This window comes from Heterodontus francisci, chromosome 32 (genome assembly GCF_036365525.1).
Source record: "Heterodontus francisci isolate sHetFra1 chromosome 32, sHetFra1.hap1, whole genome shotgun sequence".
NCBI lineage: Eukaryota > Metazoa > Chordata > Chondrichthyes > Heterodontiformes > Heterodontidae > Heterodontus > Heterodontus francisci.
Genome location: NC_090402.1, coordinates 52,922,893 through 52,944,384, shown reverse-complemented (window position 1 = coordinate 52,944,384; position 21,492 = coordinate 52,922,893). Strand labels below are relative to the sequence as shown.

The following is a 21,492-nucleotide window of genomic DNA, read 5'->3' as shown; positions in this document are numbered from 1 at the left end:
AAAGAAGCTGCATCACTCAGAGCAGAAGGGCTGCCCGCGCATCAACACTACTAGAATTTCTCATCCACAGCTGTTACATAAGGTTCTAAATTCACTTGAAAAAGCCCTTCAAAACACTCCTACAGGGGATGCAGAGACCAAGTGGGCCCACATCAGAGACACCATCTATGACTCAGCAATGACCACCTATGGCAAATGTGTGAAGTGGAATGCAGACTGGTTTCAATCTCACTTTGAACAGCTGGAACCAGTCATAGCCACTAAGCGCATTACACTGCTGAACTACAAGAAAGCCCCCAGCCGCACTGTGGAAGCTGCGTGTGATTTGAACGCTGTTTAAAGAGGCTCGCCTTGTGATGATGAGGTCCAGCTGGTGCCAACGATGTGATCTTGGGTGCCTCCAAGAAACCTGGTAACAGGGTTTAGTATGAAAGAACGAGTTGGTGATGCAGAGGTTATGATAGGTACACAACTCAAGCAGTCTCCGTCCATTCTCATTCATCCTTCCAATGCCATAGCGCCCAAGGCAGGAGGGCCATGAGTCATGGTCGGCCCCAACCCTGGCATTAAAGTCTCCCAGCAGGAACAGATGTTCGGTATTGGGGATGCTACTAATGATATTATGGAGTTCCTCATAGAAGTGGTTTTTAACTTCAGGTGGGGAGCAGAGTGTTGGAGCATAGATGCTGAGTAGGTGTACTGAACCAGAGGCGGTGAGCAGTCGGATGGACAGTATGCGTTCTGAGCCATTTGAGGGTGGCTCTATCATGCTGAGCAAAGAGTTTCTGATGGCGAAGCCCACTCCATGCTGTCTTGGTTCTTCAGGATCCCTACCCTGCCAGAAGAAGCTGTAGTCTTGCTCTCTTAGAGATCCGCTCGCAGGGAGGCGTGTCTCCTGAAGTGCTGCAATGTCCACATTGAGTCTGCTGAGCTCGTTGTCAATGATGGCGGTCTTCCGAGAATCGTTGATTTGTGTAAGGTCTTCCGACAGGCCAGGACATATAGTTCTGACGTTCCAGCTTGCAAAACGAAGGGCTGGTACCTTAATAAGGTAAAGGGAAGAGAGGGGGAGAGTTTCTGAAGTGTGTTCCAGAGAATTTTCTTGACCAGCATGTTTCCAGCCCAACAAGGAAGGAGGCATTGCTGGATCTGGATCTGGGCAATGGGGTGGATCAAGTCGATCAAGTGCCAGTAGGGGAACATTTAGGGGACAGCGATCATAGTATCATAAAGTTTAGGTTAGCTATGGAAAAAGACAAGAAGTAATCTAGATTACTAACTTAATTATAAAAAATAATTAGTTGGAGGAGGGCAAATTTCAGTTGGGCAAGAATGATTCCAATTTACCTGGGTCAAATTCAGAGATTGGCAGGTGGAACTCTAATGGAACCATGGGCTGCCTTTAAAGAGGATATGGTTTGGATATAGTCGAGGTATATACCCATAAGGGGAAAAGTAAGACAAGCAAAGCCAGAGCTCCTTGGATGATGAAAGAGATAGAGAGTAAGATGAAGCAGACGCCAAGTAAATAATACAAGTGAGAACAAGTATAAATAAAGTAAGTTCAGAGAGGAAGTGAGAAAAGAAATGAGAGAGACAAAGAGTGTGGATGAGAGGAGACTGGTAGCTAACACAAAAGGGAATCTAGAAGTCTCCTTTAAGCATATAAATAGTAAGCAGTAGCAAGAGGAGGGGTGGGCCTGATCAGGGAGCAAAAAGGAGATTTACGTATGGAAGCAGAGGGTATGGCTGAGGTACTAAATGAGTACTCTGCATCTGTCCTTACCAAGGAAGAAGATGCTGCCAAAGTCATAGTGAAAGAGGAAGTAGCTGAGATACTTGCTAAAAATTGATGACGAGGTGGTATCAGAAAGGCTGGCTGTACTTAAAGTTGATCAGTCACCAGGACCAGATGGGATGCATCCAAGGATGCTGAAGGAAATGGGGTGGGAATTGTGGAGGCACTGACCATACATAATCTTGCAATTCTCCTTCAATACAGAGGTGGTGCCAGAGGACTTGAGAATTACAAATGTTATAGCCTTTTCAAAAAAGGGTGCAAGGATAAGCTCAGCAACTACAGGCCAGTCAGTTTAACCTCAGGTGGTTGAAAAGCTTGTAAAGACAATAATCCAGTGCAAAATTACCAGTCACTTGGATAAGTGTGGATTAATTAAGGAAAACCAGCATGGATTTGTTAAGGGCAAATTGCATTTAACTAACTTTGGGCGGCACAGTGGTGCAGTGGCTAGCACCACAGCCTCACAGTTCCAGTGACCCGGGTTCGATTCTTGGTATTGCCTGTGTGGAGTTTGCACGTTCTCCCTGTGACCGCGTGGGTTTCCAGCGGGTGCTCCGGTTTCCTCCCACAGCCAAAGACTTGCAGGTTGATAGGTAAATTGGTCATTGTAAATTGCCCCTAGTGTAGGTAGGTGGTAGGAGAATTATGAGGATGTGGTAGGGAATATGAGATTAATGTAGGATTAGTATAAAATGGGTGGTTGATGGTCGGCACAGATTCGGTGGGCCGAAGGGCCTGTTTCAGTGCTGTATCTCTAAAAAAAAATAAATAAATAACTTGATTGAGTCTTCCGATGAGGGAACAGAGGGTTCATAAATAAGAAATCGAAGCAGGAGTAGGCTATTTGGCCTCTCAAGCCTGCTCCGCCATTCAATAAGATCATGGCTGATCCACTTTGCTGCCTGCCCCCCGTAACCTTTTGCTCCCTTGTAGATCATGTTTGTACTAGTGGCTGTTCAGTTTTCAGTCCATTAACACCCTATCTGTACTAATGCTTGGTCTTTCAACACACCATTAACATACTGTTTGCCTTTGCTCCATGACCTTCTGGTCAGTTATTCTCTGTGACTTTGTCCTATCTACACCTCCTTTGTTATTTTTTGCCCCACCCCCACTTAAAACCACTCACTTAACCTATCTATATCCCTTTTCAGACTCTGCCTCCTCCTCACAACACTTGGTTGATGAGAGTAATGTGGTTGATGTGGTGTACTTTGAAAAGGTGTTTGATAAAGTAGCACATAATAGGCCTGCCAGCAAAGTTGAAGTCAATGGAATAAAAGGGACACTGGCAGCATCCTGAGTGACAGTAAACAGAGTGTAGTGGTGAACGGTTATTTTTCAGACTAGAGGAAGATATACAGTGGGGTAGTGGGTACCCCAGGAGTTGGTACTAGGATCACTGCTTTTCTTCATATATATTAATGACCTACACATGGTTGTACAGAGCACAAATTCAAAATTTGCAGATGATACAATAATAGGAAGTATTGTGAACTGTGATGAGGATAGTGAGAGACTTTAAGAGGACACAGACAGGCTGGTGGAATGGACTGACACGTGGCAGATGATATTCAATGTAGAGAAGTGTGAAGGGATACACTTTGGTAGGAAGCATGAGGAGAGGCAATATAAAATAAAGAGTACAATTCTCAAGGGTTTCCAGAAACAGATTATTGTGCACAAATCATTGAAAGTGGCAGGGCAGGTTGAGAAAGTGATTAAAAAGGCATACAGGATCCTGGGCTTTATAAATAAAGGCATAAAGTACAAGAACTAGGATGTTATGGTAAACCTCTATAAAACACTGCTTTGGCCTTAACTGGAGTATTGTGTCCAGTTCTGGGCACTGCATTTTACGACAGATATGAATGTTGTAGAGAGGGTACAGAAAAGATTTACAGAAATGGTTCTGGGATGAAGGACTTCAGATACGTGGACAGATTGCAGAAGCTGGGGTTATTCTCTTTAGCGATGAGAGAATTGAGAGGAGATTTGACAGAGGTGTTCAAAATTATGAGGGGTCTACACAGAGTAGTTAGAGAAAAACTGTTTCTGCTGGAGGGTCAAGAACCAGAGGACGCCTATTCAAGGTGACTTGGAAAAGATCCAATGGCGATACAAGAAAAAACATTCTTAAGCATCAAATGATTAGAATCTGGAATGCACTGCCTGAGAGTGTGGTGGAGGCAGACTCAATCATGGCTTTCAAAAGGGAATTAGATAAACCCTTGAAGAGAAAAAGTCTTCAGGGCTACAGGATGGGGGTGAGACTAGCTACTTTACTCTTGCAGAGAGCCAGCGTGAACATGATGGGTCGAATGGTCGCCTTCTGTGATGTAACCATTCTATGATTCTATCCCTTAATACCTTTGATAACAAAAATCTATTAATCTCAGATTTAAAATTAATAGATCTAGCATCAATTGCCACTTGCGGCCAAGAGTTCCAAATTTCAACTACCCTTTCCACGTAGAAGCGTTTCTTAATTTTACTCCTGAAATGTCCAGTTCTAATTTTTACACTATGCCTCCTTGTCCTAGACTCCCTAACAAGTGGAACTAATTTCTCTCTATCTATCCTATCTGTTCCCCTTAATAGCTTGAAAACTTCGATCAAATTACCCCTTAACCTTCTAAATTCCAGGAAATACAAGCCTAGTTTGTATAATCGCCCCTCGTAATTTAACCCTTGGAGTCCAGGTATCATTCTGGTAAATCTACTCTGCACTCCCTCCAAGACCAATATATCCTTCCTAAGGTGTGGTACCCAGAACTGCTCACAGTACTCCAGGTGTGGTCTAACCAGGCTTTGTATAGCTTGAAATATGACTTCCCCCCCCCCCCTGGTATTCTAGTCCTTTAGATATTCTAGTCCTCCAGATATAAAGGCTACCATTCCATTAGCCTTCTGGATTATTTTCTGCATCTGTCCATGATCTGTGTACTTGGACCACCAAGTCTCTTTGGACTTCCACTATTTCTAGCTTTTCAGCATTTAGAAAGGCCAAAGTGGATGAATCACATTTCCCTACATTGAAATCCATTTGCCACAGTTTTGCCCATTCATTTAATTTATTAATATCTCTTTGTAATTTTATGTTTCCATCTATACTGCTTACAATGTTACCTATCTTTGTGTATGTAGCTTGGGTATGTAGCTTTCTATCCCATCATCTACGTCGTTAATAATATAGTGAATAGATTCTTGTGGGACACCTGTAGTCACATTCTGCCAATTAGAGTATCTGCCCATTATCCCTGCTCTGTCTCCTGCCACTCAGCCAATTTCCTAACCAGGTCAATAATTTGCCTTCAATTCCATGAGCTTCAACTTTAGCTAACACTCTTATTGAAGGACTTAATCAAATGCCTTCTGGAAATCCATATAAATAATATTCATAGACATTTCCATGTTCACTGCTTTAGTCAAAATTTAGTCTTCAAAATGAATATCTGGTTTGTAAAGCATTTACAAATCCATGCTGCCTCTCTTTGATCAGCTGAAAATGTTCAAGGCATTCAATTGCCCTATCCTTAATTATAGACTGTAATAATTTCCCGACAACAGATGTTAGGCTAACTCCTCAATAATTCCCTGGTTTTCCTTTCTCATCTTTCTTAAATAGCGGAGTGACATGCGCAATTTTCCAATCTAAAGGAACAGTTCACAAATCGAGAGAACTTTGTAAGATTACAGTTAGGACATCTGCAGTGTTCTCACCTACTTCATTCAAAACCCTGGGATGGAAACCATCTGGTCCTGGGGATTTGTCACTCTTTCGTGCCATTATTTCCTCATTACTGTTATTTTGCTTCTGATAATTTGGGTGAGTCCCTGTCCCTGATTTAATGTTAGTTTCCTTGGGATGTTGGCATGTTGCTCTCTTCCTCTACTGTAAATACTAACACAAACTAGGGGCGGCACAGTGGCGCAGTGGTTAGCACCGCAGCCTCACGGCTCCAGCGACCCGGGTTCAATTCTGGGTACTGTCTGTATGGAGTTTGCAAATTCTCCCTGTGTCTGCGTGGGTTTTCTCCGGGTGCTCCGGTTTCCTCCCACATGCCAAAGACTTGCAGGTTGGTAGGTAAATTGGCCATTATAAATTGCCCCTAGTGTAGGTAGGTGGTAGGGAAATATAGGGACAGGTGGGGATGTGGTAGGAATATGGGATTAGTGTAGGATTAGTATAAATGGGTGGTTGATGGTCGGCACAGACTCGGTGGGCCGAAGGGCCTGTTTCAGTGCTGTATCTCTAAACTAAACTAAACAAAATTAATTATTCAGTATGTCCAATGTTTCCCTATTTTTATTGACAATATCACTGTTTTAAGGGGCCAACATTGCTCCTACCACCCTCTTTTCCCTAATGTAATTGTGAAAACATTGTTTTGATAGCTCTTGCCAGTTTTCTTTCATACTCCCTTTTTGTAGTTCTTACTCTCTGTTTTGTTACCATTTGCTATTCGTATCTTTCTGATTTGCCAAAATCTGCACTAGTTTTTGCATTTTTATATGCTTTTACTTTTAGTTTTATGTTGTCTCTTATCTCTTTAGTTGTCTCTGGCTGTCTTTTTTGGCAAGTGGAGCTCTTGCCCCTTAGGGGTATAAAGTGGTTCTGTATCATTTTTTTTTTTAAACTGATCTTCTACTGTTTTACCTTTTAATAGATTTGCCTGATTTACTGTGAACAGTCTCTGTCTCATTGCATTGAAGTCAGCCTTACCTAAACCTAGAAGCTTAGCAGTTGTTTTGCATTTCTCCCTTTCAAACATTATGTTGATTTTGTTCATAATATGATCGTTATTTGATGAATGTTCACACACCATTAGGCTGTTAACTAAATCTGGGTCATTGCTCATTAATATGGCATGGCCCCCCCTTGTTGATTCTAGGACATATTGCTGCGGTGAATCAAATAATTATCATCTGGGAATTTCAACAGCCACTGGAACAGTGATAGGAGGAGGATCAATGTGTTCTTCAGAGTTCTCCTGAGCCTATAGTGCCCAACCTGTGCAGCAGAATCAGACACAGGGACTTACCTCTACCATGCTTAGTCCTGGCAACAGGCAGAGATGCTGAACATACAGATCTCCACAATGCGAATATTTTTAATCTAATACAGTTAGGAATTTTGATTCAGTTGAGGTCAGTGTTTGGGTCTATTTCTGTTTCCATTGTTTTGCCTCATTTGCCAACGTGAAGCACAAAGTAAATGACAGGCTAGATTCTGGTAGAAGCTCCCTTTAAACCACGTGCAGTGCCCTTACCCTCAGGGTGGCACAGTGGCGCAGTGGTTAGCACCGCAGCCTCACAGTTCCAGTGACCCGGGTTCGGTTCTGGGTACTGCCTGTGCGGAGTTTGCACGTTCTCCCTGTGACCGCGTGGGTTTCCAGCGGGTGCTCCGGTTTCCTCCCACAGCCAAAGATTTGCAGGTTGATAGGTAAATTGGCCATTGTAAATTGCCCCTACTGTAGGTAGGTGGTAGGAGAATGGTGGGGATGTGGTAGGGAATATGGGATTAATGTAGGATTAGTATAAGTGGGTGTTTGTTGCTCGGCACAGACTCGGTGGGCCGAAGGGCCTGTTTCAGTGCTGTATCTCTCTATGACTATGACTCAACTCAACATGAGCTTCACTCACCCTCTCATGATTGCTCTGCCAATTCTGTTCCTCATGCCAGCCACTGGGCCAACACTGTTGAAACTCATTTCATGAGCAGACAAGCTGAACTTTCACCCCACTTCATGCCCAGCTGGCAGAGGTTAAGGATCGTGCACACTCACATTGTACTTGTGTGATTGAGATAGTCACTTGAAAGATAAAGGAGGGATTTCCTGATTCCCCCTCCCCCACTGCCACTCCATGCTTTGCTTCATTATAAAGGGCTCATTGCTCCCAGTTTTAGCACTCACCTGCCTTGGCATAGGCCAGTGCCACCTCTGCCAGCCTCTGGCAGCTTGCTTCATTGTTCAATGTCCCATCCTCCCGGAGTATTCCTAGAACAAACAAACCAAGAGAAATTACCCCCAGGTATAATACCCATTACCTGTTTTTTTACTCCCATATGCAGTGCCTGGTACCTCCCGTTACCCCCGGGTGCAGTGCCTGGAACCTACCGTCACCCCCGGGTGCAGTGTCTGGTACCTCCCCTTACCCCCGGGTGCAGTGCCTGGTACCTCCCGTCACCCCCGGGTGCAGTGCCTGGTACCTCCCGTCACCCCCGGGTGCAGTGCCTGGTACCTCCCGTCACCCCCGGGTGCAGTGCCTGGTACCTCCCGTTACCCCCGGGTGCAGTGCCTAGAATCTACCGTCACCCCCGGGTGCTTTGCCTGGTACCTCCCGTCACCCCCGGGTGCAGTGCCTGGAACCTACCGTCACCCCCGGGTGCAGTGCCTGGAACCTCCCGTTACCCCCGGGTGCAGTGCCTAGAATCTACCGTCACCCCCGGGTGCAGTGCCTGGTACCTCCCGTTACCCCCGGGTACAGTGCCTGGAACCTACCGTCACCCCTGGGTGCAGTGCCTGGAACCTCCTGTCACCCCCGGGTGCAGTGCCTGGTACCTCCCGTTACCCCTGGGTGCAGTGCCTAGAACCTACCGTCACCCCCGGGTGCAGTGCCTGGAACCTACTGTCACCCCGGGTGCAGTGCCTGGAACCTACTGTCACCCCCGGGTGCTTTGCCTGGTACCTTATGTCACCCCCGGGTGCAGTGCCTGGTACCTCCCGTCACCCCCGGGTGCAGTGCCTGGTACCTCCCGTCACCCCCCAGGTGCAGAGCCTGGCACCTCCCGTCACCCCCAGGTGCAGTGCCTGGTACCTCCCCTTACCCCCGGGTGCAGTGCCTGGTACCTCCCGTCACCCCCAGGTGCAGAGCCTGGCACCTCCCGTCACCCCCAGGTGCAGTGCCTGGTACCTCCCGTCACCCCCAGGTGCAGTGCCTGGTACCTCCCCTTACCCCCGGGTGCAGTGCCTGGTACCTCCCGTCACCCCCAGGTGCAGTGCCTAGAACCTACCGTCACCCCCGGGTACAGTGCCTGGAACCTACCATCACCCCCGGGTGCAGTGCCTGGAACCTATCGTCACCCCCGGGTGCAGTGCCTGGAACCTACCGTTACCCCCGGGTACAGTGCCTGGAACCTCCTGTCACCCAAGGGTGCAGTGCCTGGTACCTTCTGTCACCCCCGGGTGCAGTGCCTGGTACCTCCCGTTACCCCTGGGTGCAGTGCCTAGAACCTACCGTCACCCCCGGGTGCAGTGCCTGGAACCTACCGTCACCCCCGGGTGCAGTGCCTGGAACCTCCTGTCACCCAAGGGTGCAGTGCCTGGTACCTTCTGTCACCCCCGGGTGCAGTGCCTGGTACCTCCCGTCACCCCCAGGTGCAGTGCCTGGTACCTCCCGTCACCCCCCAGGTGCAGAGCCTGGCACCTCCCGTCACCCCCCAGGTGCAGAGCCTGGCACCTCCCGTCACCCCCCAGGTGCAGTGCCTGGTACCTCCCGTCACCCCCGGGTGCAGTGCCTGGTACCTCCCGTCACCCCCGGGTGCAGTGCCTGGTACCTCCCGTCACCCCCAGGTGCAGTGCCTGGTACCTCCCGTCACCCCCCAGGTGCAGAGCCTGGCACCTCCCGTCACCCCCCAGGTGCAGTGCCTGGTACCTCCCGTCACCCCCAGGTGCAGTGCCTGGTACCTCCCGTCACCCCCAGGTGCATTGCCTGGTACCTCCCATCACCCCCAGGTGCAGTGCCTGTTACCTCCCCTTACCCACGGGTACAGTGCCTGGCACCTCCCGTCACCCCCGGGTGCTTTGCCTGGTACCTACCGTCACCCCCGGGTGCAGTGCCTGGAACCTACCGTCACCCCCGGGTGCAGTGCCTGGAACCTACCGTCAGCCCCGGGTGCAGTGCCTGGAACCTACCGTCAGCCCCGGGTGCAGTGCCTGGTACCTTCCGTTACCCCCGGGTGCAGTGCCTAGAACCTACCGTCACCCCCGGGTGCAGTGCCTGGAACCTACCGTCAGCCCCGGGTGCAGTGCCTGGAACCTACCGTCAGCCCCGGGTGCAGTGCCTGGTACCTTCCGTTACCCCCGGGTACAGTGCCTGGAACCTACCGTCACCCCCGGGTGCAGTGCCTGGAACCTACCGTCACCCCCGGGTGCAGTGCCTGGAACCTACCGTCACCCAAGGGTGCAGTGCCTGGTACCTTCTGTCACCCCCAGGTGCAGTGCCTGGTACCTCCCGTCACCCCCCAGGTGCAGTGCCTGGTACCTCCCGTCACCCCCCAGGTGCAGTGCCAAGTACCTCCGTTAACCCCCAGATGCAGTGCCTATTACACTCCATTGCCCCCAGGTGTGGTATGCATTACCTATCTGCAACTCCTGGTAATGGCCATCAGGGGCCTGGCATTTGGCTTCACCATCAGGCCAGACCTGCCCAGGGGACAGTGGGCAGGGGGGGGGGGGGGGCGGGAGGGTGGGAATCACGAGTCCAATGAGGCCCAGGCAGGAAAAGTTGACAAATTTAAAATTTCATTGTGGGCTAGAATGTGCAGGAGTGCTTCTCTAGGTCTACAAGGAGGCTTTGGGCCTTCCTTGCCCAAGGTTCCCCCCTCTCCCAATCTCAGCCAGAGCTGCTTCTCCTCCCCTCCCCACCCCACAACATTTGCAATGTTCCTGCAAGTCCCTGCCTGAGGCCTCTTGCTGGCAAACTCTCATTCCCATCCACCAGCCAGCCTGTGGTTCTGGCCTAGTTTGAACAGGACTCTGATAGAGGTTATGGTGCTGAGGCCTGATCATTATGGCCTCCAGGGGTGTGCCAGTGGCTCTGGGACTCGGGATCACCGTATGACCCAGCCGACAACCCCATACAACTGGGACCACTGTCTGACCCACTCACACCTGCTCACTGACACACAGTTTGGTTTCTGCCAGGGTCACTCAGCTCCTAGCCTCATTGTAGCCTTGGTGCAAACATGGAAAAAAGAGCTGAACTCCAGATGTGAGGCGAGAGTAACAGCCCTTGACATCAAGGCAGCATCTGACAGAGTATAACATCAAGGAGCCTCAGCAAAACTGGAGTCAATGGGAATCGGGGAAAAACTCTCTGCTGGCTGGAGTCATACTTAGCACAAAGGAAGATGGTTGTGGTTGTTGGAGGTCAATTATCTCAGTCCCAGGACATCACTGCAGGAATTCCTCAGGTTCGTGTCCGGGGCCCAACCATCTTCAGCTGCTTCATCAATGTCCTTCCCTCCATCATAAAGTCGGAAGTGGGGATGTTCGCTGATGATTACACAATGTTCAGCACCATTTGTGACTCCTCAGATGCTGAAGCAGCCTGTGTCCAGATGCAGCAAGACCTGGACAACATCCAGGCTTGGGCTGATAAGTGGCAAGTAACATTTGTGCCACACAAATGCCAGGCAATGACCATCTCAAACAAGAGAGAATTTAACCATCTCCCCTTGATATTCAATGGCATTACCATCGCTGAGTCCCCCACTATCAACATCCTGGGGGTTACCATTGACCAGAAACTGAACTGGACCAGCCACATAAATACTGTAGCTACAAGAGCAGGTTAGAGGCTAGGAATTCTGTGGCAAGTAACTCACCTCCTGTCTCCCCAAGTCAGGAGTGTGATGGAATACTCTCCACTTGCCTGGATGGGTGCAGCTCCAACAACACTCAGGAAGCTCAGCATCATCCAGGATAAAGCAGACAACTTGATTGGCACCCCATCCAGAACCTTCAACATTCACTCCCTTCACCACCGACACACAGTGGCAGCTGTGTGTACCATCTACAAGATACACCGCAGCAACTCACCACGCCTCCTTCGACAGCATCTTCCAAACCCACGACCTCTACCACCTAGAAGGACAAGGGAGCAGAAGCAAGGGAACACCACCACCTGCAAGTTCCCCTCCAAGCTACTCACCATCCTGACTTGGATCTATATCGCTGTTCCTTCACTGTCACTGGGTCAAGATCCTGGAACTCCCTTCCCAATAGCACTGTGGGTATACCTACACCCCAAGGTCTACAGCAGATCAAGAAGGCAGCTCAACCACCACCTTCTCAAGGTCAATAAGGGATGGGTAATAAATGCTGGCCTTGTCAATGATGCTCACATTCCATGAATGAAGGGAAACAAACCTGGCTGGCCTGGCCCAGACACGCAGTGCCCCTCACCCACCGTCTGATCCACCAGCTTCAGGCTGGCCTGCTGTCTCTGTACATTTGAAGCATTCCGTTTTGTAAGCTGGAGCTGAGATGTAGGAGGAGCTTGGTCCCCACTAAGATCAGTGCAGAAAGAGGAAGGTTTTAATGCCCAATGTTTGCTTACCACAGTGCCCATGGGAAGTGTATGGGCAGAGACAGATGTCGCAGGCAATTACCAGCATCGGGAAGGTTTTCCGCAGCTTTTTAATGGCCAGGATGGCTGGGGTATCGTCTAAGTCAGCTCCGGACCCTCTCTCATCCTGTCAAAGAAAACACAGCCTTACTGACACTGACTGCTAGCAAATCACTAGCTGATCGACTTGACTCTCTTATTACCCAGCCTCAAACCAGAGTCTTCTCAATACTGCACAAACATGCTTTTGAATGAAAGGATCCTCTCGATATCTCTCTCTCTCACACACACACACACACACACACACACAGTGAAGCTCCCTCTACACTGGCCCATCAAGCACTCATTGGACATTTACAGCATGGCTTAGATTCAGAGAGAAATTATACTTTCTCCTGATTGTGATTCTGTGTGGTGTCCTGTAGTACTATATAGCAATAATGTGAAGAACAGGAAACGTGGCAGATGGGAGATTAAACTGGAAAACAGTTTTGAACTGGTTTCTTTGCACTGACCCCTTAGGAGGTGACTTTCCAACAGTCTGACTTATACCAACACATCACACAGCATCGAAACATCTCTCCAAAGTGCCACACAATAAACTATTCAGTAAGCAAATAGAACAGGGTTTTTTTTTTTGCTGCTGTTGATTGAGAGTGAAGTATCAACCAGAGGACCAGGAGAAATCTCTGTTCTTTCTTGGATAGTGCTGTGGGATCTTCAGTACCCAACTGAATCACCAGAATAAATAGCCAGAGCTGTGCTTTAATCCCCCAACCAATGAACAAACTGCATTGCATATACCCCTGCATTCAAATCACAACCTCAGGACAATCCAAAGCACTTTACAGCCAATGAAGTACTTTGTGAAGTGGAGTTACTGCTGTAATGTAGGAAACACAACAGCCAATTTGCACACAGCAAGATCCCACAAACAGCAATGACCTGTTAATCTGCTTTAAGTGTTGTTTTTAGGAATAACTATTGTCCATGACACCGGGGAGAACACCCCCACACTTCTTCCAATAGCACCATGGGATCTTTTACATCCACCTGAAAAGGCCGACAGGGCCTCGGTTTAACAGCTCAACTGAAAGACGGCACCTCCAACAGTGCAGCACTCCCTCAGTATTATCACTGAGCCAAGATTTTGTGCTCAAGTATCTAATGTGGGACCTGAACTTATGACCTTCTGACTTGAAGGCACAAGTGCTGCCAACTGAAGCAGCCTAGATTATGTGCTCATAGTTTTAGTTTCGGTGACTGCAGCTTTGATAGTAACGGAGGTGCGGGAGCGGACTTACAGCTGTGAAGTCAATTTCAGTGCAAGTTTAAAAGTGAATTCCCTTTTGTTTTCGGAGGACCAGGGGACTGCTGGGTAAGTAAAAAGTATATATTTGTGTGGTGGCTGTACCCGAGACACTACACGTGTAGTGTCTCCCACCCACCCTCCTCCTCTAACCAAAAAAAAGGACTCTGGTGTGTTGATAAGGTAAGCTTTGTATTTAAGAAGTTCTGTCCGTTGGATTGCTAACCTCGCAAGTTTTGACTTTTTGTTTTTGGTTTTTCAGTAGATTTGTTGGGAATTTAGAATAGTGGGAATGGAGGTTAAGGCAGTTGTATGTTCCTCCTGCAGAATGTGGGAGGTAAGGGTCGCCAAGAGTGTCCCTGCTGACTGCATCTGTGGGAAGTGCACCCAACTTCAGCTCCTCGAGAACCGCGTTAGGGAACTGGAGCTGGATGAACTTCAGATCATTCGGGAGGCGGAGGAGGTTATTGAGAGGAGTTATGGGGAGGTAGTCACACCTCAGGTAAAAGAAGTAGGTAGATGGGTTACCGTCAGGGGAAGGAGAGGGAACCAGCAGGCAGTGCAGGGATCCCCTGTGGCCGTTTCCCTCAACAACAGGTTTACCGTTTTGGATACTGTTGCGGGGGACGACTTACCAGGGGTAAGCAATGGGGTACAGGTATCTGGCACAGAGTCTGTCCCTGTTGCTCAGAAGGGAAGGGGGAAGAGGAGCAGAACATTAGTCATTGGGGACTCCATAGTTAGGGGAACAGATAGGAGGTTCTGTGGGAACGAGAGAGACTCACGGTTGGTATGTTGCCTCCCAGGTGCCAGGGTTCGTGATGTCTCGGATCGTGTTTTTGGGATCCTTAAGGGGGAGGGGGAGCAGCCCCAAGTCGTGGTCCACATAGGCACCAACGACATAGGTAGGAAGAGAGATGGGGATTTAAGACAGAAATTCAGGGAGCTAGGGTGGAAGCTTAGAGCGAGAACAAACAGAGTTGTTATCTCTGGGTTGTTGCCCGTGCCACGTGATAGCGAAGTGAGGAATAGGGAGAGAGAGGAGTTGAACACGTGGCTGCAGGGATGGTGTAGGAGGGAGGGTTTTGGTTTCCTGGATAATTGGGGCTCTTTCTGGGGTAGGTGGGACCTCTACAAACAGGATGGTCTTCACCTGAACCAGAGGGGTACCAATATCCTGGGGGGGAGATTTGCTAGTGCTCTTCGGGGGGGTTTAAACTAATTCAGCAGGGGAATGGGAACCTAAATTGTAGTGCCAGTGTACAGGATGTTGAGAGTAGTGAGGTCAGGGATATGGTTACAAGGACGCAAGAGGGCACTGGCAAGCAAGAACCTGGTATAAAGTGTGTCTACTTCAACGCCAGGAGCATCCGGAGTAAGGTGGGTGAGCTTGCAGCATGGGTTGGTACCTGGGATCTCGATGTAGTGGCCATTTCGGAGACATGGGTAGAGCAGGGGCAGGAATGGATGTTGCAGATTCCGGGATTTAGATGTTTCAGTAAGAACAGAGAAGATGGTAAAAGAGGGGGGGGTGTGGCATTGTTAATCAAGGAGAGTATTACAGCGACAGAAAGGACGTCTGAGGACTCGTCTACTGAGGTAGTATGGGCCGAGGTTAGAAACAGAAGAGGTGAGGTTACCCTGTTGGGAGTCTTTTATAGACCTCCGAATAGTTCCAGAGATGTAGAGGAAAGGATAGCGAAGATGATTCTCGACAGGGGCGAGAGTAACAGGGTAGTTGTTATGGGGGACTTTAACTTTCCAAATATCGACTGGAAATACTATAGTTCGAGTACTTTAGATGGGTCAGTTTTTGTCCAGTGTGTGCAGGAGGGTTTTCTGACACAGTATATAGACAGGCCAACCAGGGGTGATGCCACATTGGATTTGGTACTGGGAAATGAACCCGGCCAGGTGTTAGATTTAGATGTAGGTGAGCACTTTGGTGATAGTGATCACAATTCGGTTAGGTTTACCTTAGCGATGGGCAGGGACAGGTATATACCGCAGGGCAAGAATTATAGCTGGGGGAAAGGAAATTATGATGCGATTAGGCAAGATTTAGGATGCGTAGGATGGGGAAGGAAACTGCAGGGGATGGGAACAATCGAAATGTGGAGCTTATTCAAGGAGCAGCTACTGTGTGTGCTTGATAAGTATGTACCTGTGAGGCAGGGAGGAAGTTGTCGAGCGAGGGAGCCGTGGTTTACTAAAGAAGTTGAAGCGCTTGTCAAGAGGAAGAAGAAGGCTTATGTTAGGATGAGACGTGAAGGCTCATATGGGCGCTTGAGAGCTACAAGCTAGCCAGGAAGGATCTAAAGGGAGAGCTAAGAAGAGCAAGGAGAGGACACGAGAAGTCATTGGCGGATAGGATCAGGGAAAACCCTAAGGCTTTCTATAGGTATATCAGGAATAAAAGAATGACTAGAGTTAGATTAGGGCCAATCAAGGATAGTAGTGGGAAGTTGTGTGTGGAATCAGAGGAGATAGGGGAAGTGTTAAATGAATATTTTGCGTCAGTATTTACAGTAGAGAAAGAAAATGTTGTTGAGAATACTGAGATTCAGGCTACTAGGCTAGATGGGATTGAGGTTCACAAGGAGGAGGTGTTATCAATTTTGGAAAGTGTGAAAATAGATAAGCCCCCTGGGCCAGATGGGATTTATCCTAGGATGCTCTGGGAAGCGAGGGAGGAGATTGCAGAGCCTTTGTCCTTGATCTTTATGTCGTCATTGTCGACAGGAATAGTGCCGGAAGACTGGAGGATAGCAAATGTTGTCCCCTTGTTCAAGAAGGGGAGTAGAGACAGCCCTGGTAATTATAGACCTGTGAGCCTTACTTCGGTTGTGGGTAAAATGTTGGAAAAGGTTATAAGAGACAGGATTTATAATCATCTTGAAAAGATTAAGTTCATTAGAGATAGTCAGCACGGTTTAGTGATGGGTAGGTCGTGCCTCACAAACCTTATTGAGTTTTTCGAGAAGGTGACCAAACAGGTGGATGAGGGTAAAGCAGTGGATGTGGTGTATATGGATTTCAGTAAGGCATTTGATAAGGTTCCCCACGGTAGGCTATTGCAGAAAATACGGAAGTATGGGGTTGAAGGTGATTTAGAGCTTTGGATCAGAAATTGGCTAGCTGAAAGAAGACAGAGGGTGGTGGTTGATGGCAAATGTTCATCCTGGAGTTTAGTTACTAGTGGTGTACCGCAAGGATCTGTTTTGGGGCCACTGCTGTTTGTCATTTTTATAAATGACCTGGAAGAGGGTGTAGAAGGGTGGGTTAGTAAATTTGCAGATGACACTAAGGTCGGTGGAGTTGTGGATAGTGCCGAAGGATGTTGTAGGGTACAGAGGGACATAGATAGGCTGTAGAGCTGGGCTGAGAGATGGCAAATGGAGTTTAATGCGGAAAAGTGTGAGGTGATTCACTTTGGAAGGAGTAACAGGAATGCAGAGTACTGGGCTAATGGGAAGATTCTTGGTAGTGTAGATGAACAGAGAGATCTTGGTGTCCAGGTGCATAAATCCCTGAAGGTTGCTACCCAGGTTAATAGGGCTGTTAAGAAGGCATATGGTGTGTTAGCTTTTATTAGTAGGGGGATCGAGTTTCGGAGCCACGAGGTCATGCTGCAGCTGTACAAAACTCTGGTGAGACCGCACCTGGAGTATTGCGTGCAGTTCTGGTCACCGCATTATAGGAAGGATGTGGAAGCTATGGAAAGGGTGCAGAGGAGATTTACTAGGATGTTGCCTGGTATGGAGGGAAGGTCTTACGAGGAAAGGCTGAGGGACTTGAGGTTGTTTTCGTTGGAGAGAAGGAGGAGGAGAGATGACTTAATAGAGGCATATAAGATAATCAGAGGGTTAGATAGGGTGGATAGTGAGCGTCTTTTTCCTCGGATGGTGATGGCAAACACGAGGGGACATAGCTTCAAGTTGAGGGGTAATAGATATAGGACAGATGTCAGAGGTAGTTTCTTTACTCAGAGAGTAGTAAGGGCGTGGAATTCCCTGCCTGCAACAGTAGTCGACTCGCCAACTTTAAGGGCATTTAAGTGGTCATTGGATAGACATATGGATGAAAATGGAATAGTGTAGGTCAGATGGTTTCACAGGTCGGCGCAACATCGAGGGCCGAAGGGCCTGTACTGCGCTGTAATGTTCTAATTCTAAAAAAAAAAATAGACTTGGGTGGCATCTCAACTCACAACCTTTTGACTCAAGACACAAATGAGGACAACAAACTGAGCCAAGCTGGCACTTCAGTTCACCTCAAACTCAGCTGGTGCTGTCTCAGCAGGAGAGGCAGAAGTGACAGCCAGCATATCGCAGTAAATGACAAAAACCACTGGGAATAGTGTCTCCAGCTGACTACATCTACCTGAAACAAAGAGTGTCAGTAATGCAGTGTTTAATGCTTTCAGTTGTCCTTAGTAGATAATCTATGAATGATTCTTCTGCGGAACAGTGCTCAAATTGTGCTTTTTCAAACTGTGAAGTTTTTATCCTTCAACCAACACCATCAAAACAGATCATCAGGGCTTTTGGCTCACTGCTGTTTGTGGAATCTTACTGTGCACCAAACTGGCTACCATACAAGGATTGTGGCCACACTCCAAAAACATTGCTGATTGGTTGCGTCATGTTTTGGGAAATCCTGAGGTGTGAAAGGCGTGACATAAATGTAAGTTTGTTCTTTTGGGCTTCAGCAAGCTCTCACTAGCACAAAATATAATGTTTATTAAGGTATGCAGGTACACTGTAGTAAAGTGGACAGCATAATGCTGGGACTCTCCTCCCCAGGGCTAGCTCCACCTGAGAACAGTGGTTGCTTTGAGCCCTACCTTAGTGAGTTTGGCTGGAACTCCAAAGATCAACACACAACCCAGGCCTTCGTCCACAAGGGGGTGCAGCATCGCCTCCAGTTTATTGACACCATACCTGGGAAACAAGCACAGAATGAAACCCTGAGACAAACACCTTTGGATTACACCAAGCCTGCACCCATCACACCAGCCCTGCTTAAACAAAGTGGGAAATGCACTTCATAATAATCCACCCACTTACAGTGAAAGAATTAATATTAGCAAAGAAAAAGTACTGGAGAAATTAATGGGACTAAATAAAACCTGACAAATCTGCTGGACCTGATGGCCTACAGGGTGGGGTTCAAGAGGTGGCTGCAGAGATGGCGGAAGCATTGAAATAAAAGCAAAATACTGTGGATGCTGGAAATCTGAAATAAAAACAAGAAATGCTAGAACCACTCAGCAGGTCTGGCAGCATCTGTGGAAAGAGAAGCAGAATTAACGTTTCGGGTCAGTGACCCTTCTTTGGAAGGGTGGAAGCATTGGTTGTGATCTTCCAAAATCCCTGAGATTCTGGAATGGTCCCAGCGGATTGGAAGTTAGCAAATTTAACACCACTTTTCAAGAAAGGAGGGAGAGAGAAAACAGCCAAATGCTAGAAGCCATTACTAAAGAAATGGTAATAACACACCTAGAAAATCATAGGATTAGGCAGAGTCAACATTTTTTATGAAAGGGAAATAGTGTTTGACAAATCTATGAGAGATTTTTGAGAGTCTAACGAGCAGGATAGATAAAAAGGGAACCAGTGGATGTAGTAGAATTGGATTTTCAAAAGGCATTCGATAGGGTGCCACATAAAAGGTTGTTGCACAAGAAATCAGGGGAATTGGGGGTAATATATTAGCATGGATAGAGGAATGGTTAAGGACAGAAAATGGAGCAGGAATAAACAGGTCATCTTCAGGTGATGCAAGGATCAGTGCTGGGACCTCAGCTTTTTACGATTTATATTAATGACTTAAATGAAAGGACCGAATGCAACGTATCCAAGTTTGCAGAAGCTGTGAGGAGGACATAAATAGGACAGATCTTAACCATTCAAAACCCATTCATTTGCATAAGAGTTAAAATCAGGCCCTGAGTCTGCAAAGGTATGTAGATACATTAAGTGAGTGGGCCAGAAGGTGGAACATGAAGTACAATATGTGAAATGTGAAGTGGTAGGAAAAATTAAAAACTAAATATTTTTTAAATAGTGAGAAACTATTAAATGTTGACGTTCATAGGGACTTGGATGTCCTTGTTCACAAAACACAAAGTTAACACGCAGGTACAGCAAGCAATTATGAAGGCCTTTACTACAAGGGGGTTGGAGAACAAGAGAAGTCTTGCTGCAATTGTAGAGTGTTTTGGCTCCCTCGGGACGTTGAAGGAATAGGAATTCCCTCAGGATAGCGAGGTGGGGTTTCCCCCGGGATAGCGAGATGGGGGGGTGGATTCCCTAGGACAGCAATGGAGGGGTTCCCCCTGAGTTAGGAGGTGGGTTTGCCCAGGAAAATGAGGGAGGGTTCCCCGAGATAGCAGGAGGGGTGGTTCTCCTGAGATAGTAAGGCGGTGGCTCCGCCCAGATTAGCAAGAGGGCAAGTTCCCCCAGGTGAGCGATGCTGGGGGTGGCGGCATTCCCCTGGGATAGCAAGGTGGGGGACCAACCCCTTTCCATATAGTGAGATAGGAATACGCCCGGGATATTGAGGTGGGGGTTCCCACCCTGGGTTAGTAAGGGGGCGGGCTCCCCAGGGTTAGCAAGGTGAGGCATGTTCCCCTGGTATAGGAAAAGGGAGTTCCCCCAGGATGATGAAGGGGATTCCCCCCAGGATTGCAAGAGAGGAGCTCCCTTGGGATAATGAGGGTGGTTCCCCTGGGAAAGCGAGGGAGCAATGGAGGGTTCCATTGGGATACTGGTCGGGGGGGTGGGGCTCTCCTGGGATTGGAGGGGGCTCTCTCCTGGGATCCCGAGGTGGGGGGGGGGGGGAGGCACTCTCCTGGGATCCCGAGGTAGCAGGGGGAGGGTGTCCCCTAGGATAGCAAGGAGGCTGGATGGTGTGTTCCCCTGGGATAACAAGGGAGAGGATACCCCGAGTTAGCGAAGGGGCTGTTCCTCCCAGATTAACAAGGGGGTGGGTCCTGCCGGTTTAGCAAGGGGGGGTGGGGGGAGGGGGGTTGAGGGTGGGTTGGCTGTCACCCAGGACTGTGTAGAGAAAAGCAGTTACTTTGTAGCTTACTTTACAGCAGCAGAAATATTTAAAATATATTTGCAGAAGTAAGATTTTCATGTTGAAAATTTCAGTCTATACCCATATGAATCCAGATTAGTGAACTAACCCAGAAACAGCCCGTCACTGGGTCAATTTTAATCGGACTACCAGAGAGACCCGGCAGTTTGCAGTGAACAGCAGAGGCTGCTCTCAATCTGCAGTCCTGGCCACACATCAGTTTACCTCTTGGCTTTGGGCTGTCAGGGTGAACTCCCAGGATCATATCAGAAAACCCAGTGACATATCTGGAGTGAGCCGCGCCCACAAGCTGATGCTGGACAGCAGGATAAGGCTGCCCAGCTGCAAGGTTACTGTGACTGAGAGGAAGAGAGCTCTGCTATGTCACTGTCCACATCTATCTGCATCCAGCAACATACACAAGAGAGTGGGGAGCCCCAGGGTAAGGGCATATCAGCTTCCACACAGACACAGTCACCAGCTGGGACAGCTTCTTACCATGCACTGTTTGGTTGATCCAAAGATTATTACTATACTGTCTGCCTGCCTTCCAACAGGTTTTGCTGCTATCTTTACAACCTCACTAGATAGTATAAGGTAAAATACATGAATAAGCAATAGACTGTATTCACAGTGAGAACAGGCAAATCCCATTGCTGCTTCAAGGAAAATAATAGATGTACATAGATCACTAAATTTTGAGGTACGAAAAGGCTAATGGAATGTTAATCTTTTTAACTAGAGGGCTAGAATATAAAGGTGAAGTTTTGCTACAGCTATACGAAGCCCTGGTTAGACCACATCTGGAGTACTTGAGAGTGAATGGGGAGATGATGAGAGAGAGAGGATGACAGTGGTGGGGGGGGGGGTGTTAGTGACAGAGAAAGTGTCTAGGAGTGACAGAGAGGGTGTTGAGAGAGATAGAGAAAGAGACAGGCGA

At 48.1% G+C, this 21,492-nt stretch overlaps 1 protein-coding gene across 4 annotated transcripts in view; it reads right to left on the bottom strand.

The window, feature by feature from the left end:
- alad (aminolevulinate dehydratase) overlaps positions 1-21,492 on the bottom strand; it is a 38,875-nt gene that overhangs the window by 12,303 nt on the left and 5,080 nt on the right. For all 4 annotated transcript variants that reach the window (XM_068012812.1, XM_068012814.1, XM_068012815.1 and 1 more), the window contains 3 exons: positions 18,313-18,409; positions 12,149-12,284; positions 7,720-7,803 (listed from right to left, as the gene is read on the bottom strand). In XM_068012812.1, the coding sequence (XP_067868913.1) occupies positions 7,720-7,803; positions 12,149-12,284; positions 18,313-18,409 (317 nt within the window). The remainder of the gene's footprint in view (positions 1-7,719; positions 7,804-12,148; positions 12,285-18,312; positions 18,410-21,492) is intronic.